The 8080-nt window shown below is 37.5% G+C and overlaps 1 protein-coding gene across 1 annotated transcript in view; it reads left to right on the top strand.

The window, feature by feature from the left end:
- Positions 1-1095: 1095 nt before the first annotated feature.
- The window catches only part of si:ch73-206p6.1 (phospholipid scramblase 1), an 11073-nt gene continuing 4088 nt past the window's right edge, over positions 1096-8080 (top strand). Inside the window, exons 1-5 of the mRNA XM_014002151.1 lie at positions 1096-1176; positions 1787-1865; positions 6841-6883; positions 6966-7186; positions 7339-7500. Coding sequence (XP_013857605.1) covers positions 1797-1865; positions 6841-6883; positions 6966-7186; positions 7339-7500 — 495 coding nt within the window. The 5' untranslated portion in view covers positions 1096-1176; positions 1787-1796. The remainder of the gene's footprint in view (positions 1177-1786; positions 1866-6840; positions 6884-6965; positions 7187-7338; positions 7501-8080) is intronic.

The following is an 8080-nucleotide window of genomic DNA, read 5'->3' as shown; positions in this document are numbered from 1 at the left end:
AAATTAAAAACACTGAACACAGAACCCCTCATCTGCAACAGACAGAATTTCACAGAACAGGTGACATTCCATGTTACTTGATAAAAGTGAATGTGTATTATTCAAAGCCCTCAGAGCCTGTGGAAAGAAACTATTTAAATGACAAGACATAGTACATTTGATAGAACGGTACCGTCTCCCCGAGGGAAGAAGCTCAAACATATCTTTAGCAGGATGAGTTGGATCATTTATAATAGAGAAAGACTTAGAAAAAAGTCTACTTTTTAAAATATCCTCCAAGGCTGGCAACTCACAGCCTATTGTTTTACAAGCTGCGCGTACTACTCTGTTTGAGCCTATCCTTTCTTTGCTGGTGAGATTTCCAAACCACACTGTGATACAGCTAATGAAAAGACTTTCATTTTCCCAGATAACTGAACCACTATTTCTCTAAAAGAGAACCACCTGTTTGACCATCTGTATCAGCGATCTTGTTCTTTTAGTCATAGTTTGTGACCGTAGGTGGGGGAAGGAAGACCGACTGGTAAACAGAGAGCTTCACTTCTGTTTTTTTTTTTGTTTGTTTGTTTTCTGTCACTTTTGTTGAATAAGTTCAGCTTCCTCAGTTTCTGCCTCACATGAATTCAAAAGAACATATTTATTTTGGTGGAAGAACACTGTCTCTGGGTATTTTTCCACACCCAGAGTGCTGCATTCATAGTCTATTTTTTATTTTTTAAAACGTTACATTTCCTATTAGTAATCACAGTCAAAATGGATACTTTATACATACATATATTATTTATTTCCTAAAAGCTTACATCACCCTTTCACTATCAGGAATTGTTGTGTTAGGTTCACTTTTTTAATGCATCCCACATGTATTTTACTACAATACCTATCTTTAAAATTGTAAATACTGTTACTAAAACAAGATAAATTGATTTTATTGACATAGTGAACCACAAGAATAAAAAAATATTAAATGCAACACGACCACTTGACATGTTTTCTATCTTATTCATCTCTATTTCATCCTGTTCATTCTGCTGTGTTCAGCTCTGTTATCACACATTCTCATTGGTGCGTGAACACCGGAAATACAGTGACGTTGACCAATGAGATTAGAGGTTTATTCCAGAGGTCTGACTCCAGCCTGGGTGGCCTGTTATTATTCGAAGAAGCAGGTTAAAATCCGTGAGTATTTCTAAATCTGTTCGTGGATTCCTCGCGCTCGTGCGGGGTTTTAATAGTGAACGGTCTAAACGGAACCGGTGGGGCGCGTGGATCGCTTTTCGTGTCCCTTTAAATAACACGAAGTGGGCAGAACCCAGCAGGCTGTGCGCTCCTCGCCAGCTGACGGTGCAGTTCGTGGGGAGTAAACATGTTGGATATATTTGTCACTGAGATTAAATCTGAATTCAGGACGGCGTGGGGGGACTGCAGAAGCGTGAGGGGGTCCTCAGGTCTGCTGTTGTTCATGAGTAAACAATGATATGTGATGGTTACATCTCCTTGGTCAGAAGCTTATTTTTTTTAACCTCCAAAATAAAATTAAGATGATCCGTGACGCCCAGCGCGTAGACCTGCAGCAGCCACCTCCCCCTGTGTTTGCTAATAAAAGCAGCTATTTAAAGAAATCGCGCGCGCTTTTCAAAGTGTTTTTATTTTTATTTTTGTCACCAGAGTAAAAGTAAAGCTACTGACTGCTGTCCGTCTGCTTATGGATCAGCGTTTGTTTATGACCTGAATAAGCACAAGATGGCGCCAGTTTTCTGTTTACAAAATCCCCACTCATCATTAACAGGTCTGCAGGTATGAACATGTATGCTGCACCCAACCCGGAAATACCAGGCTGCCCGAGGGGTTTAGAGTACCTAACGCAGGTGAGTATGTCCCCACCCCCCCAGCAGCAGGAGCTTTGACCATAAATAACATTTTGATCATATAGTGTAGGAGGGACTTAACGACTTCAGGTCAAACGTGCTGCTCTGGATGAGCTGCCTTCTCTGTCTTTTGTTTTTGGGCCTCTTCAGGAGAAGTTGAATAATTTAGTAAAAGGCCAGTCAGATCTGCCACACCTTCTGCTAGTTGCCAGGCAGCCGTCTGTCACGCCATTCAGAAAAGCTAAATGTGCCAGTTTTCTTAATCAGTTTTCTTACAGTATAAGAATTAAATTTCTGTAACAGAATTAATTCAAAGAACAAACATGCCAGTCAGTTGGCCCTAATAACGTGTTGGTATGCCACTTCAATAATTTAACATCGTGCTGTGGTCTTTTTTTGTGAAATCCACCAATTTAACATTTTAATACACTAATGAGTGACTGAAGAAGAATACAGGCAGTGTGATTTTACAACCTCATTTTATTACAAGTTATTGCATTGTATTGTCATTGTGAAACAAGAGGAATTTGAAGTGCTTTTATAACTCAGTAAATATTATCAGAGAACGGTCAGTGAGCCACAATAAATTAAACCAACAACAAATGGGGCCATTGCTATGTTGCCCTGTATAAGTCAATTGCAATTCAATATTTTTTATTTGTTTTAAAATACATTTGAAAGGAGAGCCATGTATCTTTCATGACTTTCATTGTTAACTGGGAACAGCAACGGACCCCAAACAAACTCAGTTTTTATGTTCACTCTAAATTTTTACCAATATGAAAGTGGAAATGGAAATAATTTTTCACAAGTAAAGATTCACACTGGCCGACAAGACGGTGGTTAAATTTGATAGAGGTTGGCTTAAAGAAAATATTTGTTTTTCTTTATAAGAAAAATACATCCAGCCCATTTTTATAAAATAGAGAATAACATTTTCTCTGAAAATGCAGTGTGAATGCTTGATGCTGAAAAATTTTTGCATTACAAAATGTGTGAAAATTTTTCAATTGGTTGTAATATAGCCATCAAAGCTGAAAATGGCAAAAAAGTAGATAAAAGTATCTGAAAAATCTGAATCTAACAAAAAGAAGCAGAAAGAGCACATATTTTCTTAATAAAGCAGGTGAAAAAATTAGCTTAAATTATCACAAAATGGTGATTTTAACTGAAAAATGTTAACATTAACTGATAACAGCAAAAAAGTGGCTTAAATTGCAGAATACAGCTGAAAGAAGCCCAAAAAGTAAATTATCAAAATAACTGAATAGGGGGAAAAAAATATAAAAGCCGAAGGAATTAGCTAAAAGTAGTACAAAGTAGAGCAGAATCAGAACAAAAAGTATAAAGAGCAGGAAATGTTTAACCATTTTGAAAGATTTTAAGGATGCTGAAGAGAGCTCTATTGATTTTCATTTCAAACAAAAGTGTCCAAAGAAATGCAAATATMTCAAAAGTATAAATTGCCGAAATACCAGAAGTCCTAACTTGAATGTCCTGAAAGAGCTGAACGTTTGGATTTACGAGTTGTTAAACTAAAACAAAATTTACAGAAGGAAATAGGTGTCAAAAACACACAGAAGGAAAAAAATGATCTCACAAAACAATCTTAACAATTTATTTTAATTATTTAATTGCAGAATAAAACAAACATTTTTATATGTAGTCTACAAGCAGTTTTATTTTTTAATTTATTTTAATTTTGAAAAAAGCTTACCAGGTCACCAAGTTCATCTCATCTCACATGTAGGCGAGACAGACAACCGTTCACGTACTCACTCACACCCAGTGACAAGTTTAGAATTACCAGTTAATCTGACATGCATGTGTTTGGTCTGTGGGAGCAAACCAGAGGGCCTCTGGAAAAAAAAAAAACTCCCATGCAGGGAGAATATAATCTCCACACAGAATTATTTGAACCAAGGTTTGATCAAATCAGTATTTGTTCTTGTAAATCCTTGTAAAATAAAACATTTTATGTCTGCTGACCCTTTCATAGTAAAAAAAAAAAAAAAAAAAAAAAAACGTTACAAAGGTGCATGTGCAAAGCGGGCCGAGCTAACGCGTATTTTTGAATACAGTATTTGCTTTAAACTGATTCATGTTAAACTTTCCGTTAGGATCCTAGATGAGATTTTTTTATGAATATCTAAGCTATGAATCTGCTTTTTTTGAGCTTGTTGAATTTGTACATATCCAATGGCATTCTCATAGCAACTTCAGCGTTTTACCAATTGACCTGTGAAGTCAATTGGTAAATTGAAGGCTCAGTACTCATAACTACTGAGCTTGTAGACACTGCTCCACACAGTCAGTTTTCTCTGATGATGCTTTTATTCACAAGAGTAAAAAAAAAAAAACAATGTAAAAAAAGAAAGAAAGGCGATATACTGGACCACTTAAAATAATTCAACTTTAGGCCCTGTCCCAATACCCGTACTCCCACCCTGGTTCCGCCCTTGTGCACTTCAAATGCACATTCATGTTGAAGGGTTTGAGTGCGTAGTGTGTCCCACATTCCCCTCATCCGCCCTCCACCCAGCCCATTTTGGGTACTATATCCACCCTTCCATGAAGTCTGCATTTTTATGGACTTCAGTGAAGTGTATTACCCACAATTCATGCTTGCCAAAACAGCAACCTTTTTTTTTAAATAAAGCTTTATTGAACATTCGAACATGGTACAAAAATAACAATGCTGCCAGGGGGAATGAAGAACTATAAATGAAAAAAGAGGAAAAGAATATGTATAAACANACACACACACACACACACACACACACACACACACACACACACACACACACACACACACACACACACACACACACACACAGATACTATCCTCATGCTGAATACCCCAGAGTGTTTAGAGTCTGGGAGTCAGAAAGACAATCTGACTGGCTTTCAAAGACCCCTGACTGTCCAGTCTGTTTATTCAGATGAGAGCAGAGAACCCCACTATGTCAAAGTCAAATTGTTGAAGAACATATGTTTTGTTGCTCTGTGTGGGCAGTTGAGATAATGAAAAAAAAAGAAACTCTTAGTTCATTAATTCAGCTTTATTTCACATGTGATTTAAGGCATCCAATAACAGATTTTTCCTAATTTATTCAAAGATGTTTATATTACAGCATAAAATAAACTAAAAAAAAAGAAATGCTTTCCTACTCGTACACCAAGCCACTATAATCAGCTGCCATAACATGAATCAATTAAAACACATTTTTAGATCTTTGCGCCTGACGTGTCAGCAGATACGCGTCTGAGTCATCATTTGTTCTCATTAGTGTTGCTCAGAGAAATCAGTAGCGCTTGAGAAAATCAGGTAATTTGTATTCGCAAATAAGGATACTCGACCCAACAACGGTGTGTCATTTATAAAACGGCAGCAAGTGCATTTGTGTGTGCTCCAATATATCCTCTCCCAGTACAGAGGCAACTGGACCAACATTGCCGAGCATCGTTAGCTCAACACTGCTCTCCAGTGGATACAAAACAGAAGAAAGCACAAGCAAAGCTCAGGAGCTTATAGAGTTGCAAGTAAATACATTTCCCTGGTTTCAAAGTAAAATTTGGCTGGTAAGTCAGTTATTTAGTCAAGATGGTACTCTATTCTCATGCAATGAGTTGATAGCAAAATACAATGTTAATGTGACTTATAAAGACTTTAATATTTTAATTAAGGCTATTCCTTCTGGAGTTCGAGAACTCTTTAAGAACACACTTATACCATCTCCTGGATTATTACCTCCCTGACTGTCTGGAAGGTAAAATATGTTTCTCATCGCTTCCACAAAAAACTAAAAATTGAGAAACTCATGCCCTATTTCAAAAACACTGTTATTAACATATGTTATTTTATACTGGTTGCGTAATATTACAAATAAAAATAGGAACAAAGTCTGGATGCTTCCATGTTAATTTTTAATCACAAATAAAATTACGGAGGTCTCTTATAAATTTATACACAAATACTATCCAGCTAATCACTAATACGTTAAAATTCAAAAAGGATATTAACACAAAATGTTCATTGTGTGATTCTCATCTTGAAACCGTTGTTCACCTTTTCTGGCTTTGCATTAAACGTTTTGGGGAGATGTCTGTCGGTTTATTATTGATGGTATTGATAAAGATTTTATTTTGTATTGGGAGAATGTTGCCCTTGTTTGTCAAAATTATTCAAGAAAAGAAGAAAATAATACTTAACTACTTTAAGTAACCATCTTATTCAAAAACTGTAAGGCAATTAAAACACTCAATGTACTATCTAACTTCAATTTATGATGTTGTAATAACCCCTGGCTGATGTTGTTACTATCTCTGTATTGTATACTGTTCTTTGTGTACTTGTTGTACCATTGTTCTTTAATTATAATAATAATAATAATAATAATATAAAATGATTACACCACAAAAAAGAACCAATCACGACAAAGTTAAATCAGGAATTACAAGAAGTGAACAAGACATTGTAATTTTTTTGCCTTCTGATTAGTAGAGAAGTGAATAGATTGCATATATTGTGTAAACTCAATCATGAAGGAGATAAAAATTGTTTTTTTCTTTTAACATTTGCTTTTATGTATATGAAATTTGGCCTAACAGCGACCGGTAGCTACCTGTCTTTGATAACGTAATCTGCACTGCCCCAATTCTCAATTGTTTTGCACGCTTGTAACCTGCGCACTCGAACACTTATGTGCACTTCGACTGAATTCACACTTCACAGAGGGGTGTAGGGTGCACACTGAGCATTGGGACTGGGCCTCAGAGTTGTTTATTCTGTACATTACACCAAAAAATTTTTAAAAAAGAGCTCAGTAGGTACCAGAGCTTGCATTTAGGCTACTGGCCAGATGCAAAATTGACATGCCATATATTTTTACTACCGCCCTTTTGTCTATTTATGTACTTGTATTTAAGTGATAAAAAAGAACGTTCATTTCATTTCATGCATGTGGTTTTCTAGGTGGATCAGCTACTGGTCAAACAGAAAGTTGAGCTTGTTGAAGGTACGGTGTGTGAACATATTTACTGATCTAACTTTGTTTGTACAACAGCAGCAGCTTATTTTGCTTGTTTTCTTTCACCTAGCCCTCATCGGCTTTGAAAGCAACAACAAGTACGAAGTCCGAAACGCCATGGGCCAGAACGTGTTCTACGCCGTCGAGGAGAACGACTGTTTGAGTCGACAGTGCTGCGGGCCCCTGCGCCCTTTCACCATCCACATTCTTGACAACTTTGGCCAAGAGGTCATCACAATCACCAGGCCGCTCAAGTGCATGTCCTGCTTCTTCCCTTGTTGTTTACAAGAAGTGAGTGCAATCAAGCTTTCTGTTTTTACAGTTTGAAAAATTTGAAAAAAGTGATATTACCACATCAGATCCCTTTTGTTTTAGTTTTTGCACCCTGCAGATTTACAGATTTGTTCTCAAGTAAACTCATCATATTTGTTTGCTTCATTCAGCTGGAGGTTCAGGCTCCTCCTGGTAACACTGTGGGCTTTGTGAAACAGCAGTGGCACCCATTGTCCCCGAAATTTCTTGTTGCAAATGAACACAATGAGCCCGTTCTGAAGATCCATGGGCCATTTTGTGGATGGAGCTGCCTCCCGGATGTTGACTTTGAGGTGGGCTTGTTTGAACGCAGAAATACATGAAATCTGCAGGGTTGTATAGTAAAGTACGTTTACTTTGTTACAGTCCTTAAGCATACATGTCAAGTTGTAGCCTGGCCCTTGCCTTCCTACGCAGTTCCGCTTAATTCTAGTTTCTCTTCACTGCCCCATCTGGGACTTCTCCCATTGACATGGATTTTGCGGACAGATTTTTAGCCGAACCAATCAGAGAACAGAACGTCGATTTTCTGTGTCTGCTTGTAGTTTATTTTACCTGGGCCAATCAGCAAACAGAGTTTTGAACAACGTTGATTTTCTGCACAGTGTCTGCTTGAGAGTTTAGCAACGGCAGTGGAGGACGTGAATGAAGGCAGTCCGTGTTGATAAGGCTTCCAAATTAAATTAAATTTGTCTGACAAACCAGCAGCTCTCATTTACAGCCGTCTCGTTCGGCTCGGTACTTCTCTCATCTCAGTAGGGTTGTTTACAGCACATGCTATTTCCAGTTAGCTTCTTAGCTTAGCGTCCTCCAAAGCGACACACACACACACACACACACACACACACACACACACACACACACACACACACA

This window comes from Austrofundulus limnaeus, unplaced genomic scaffold, assembly GCF_001266775.1.
Source record: "Austrofundulus limnaeus strain Quisiro unplaced genomic scaffold, Austrofundulus_limnaeus-1.0 Scaffold12, whole genome shotgun sequence".
In the NCBI taxonomy this organism is placed as follows: Eukaryota; Metazoa; Chordata; class Actinopteri; order Cyprinodontiformes; family Rivulidae; genus Austrofundulus; species Austrofundulus limnaeus.
This window is presented reverse-complemented; position numbering and strand designations above follow the sequence as displayed.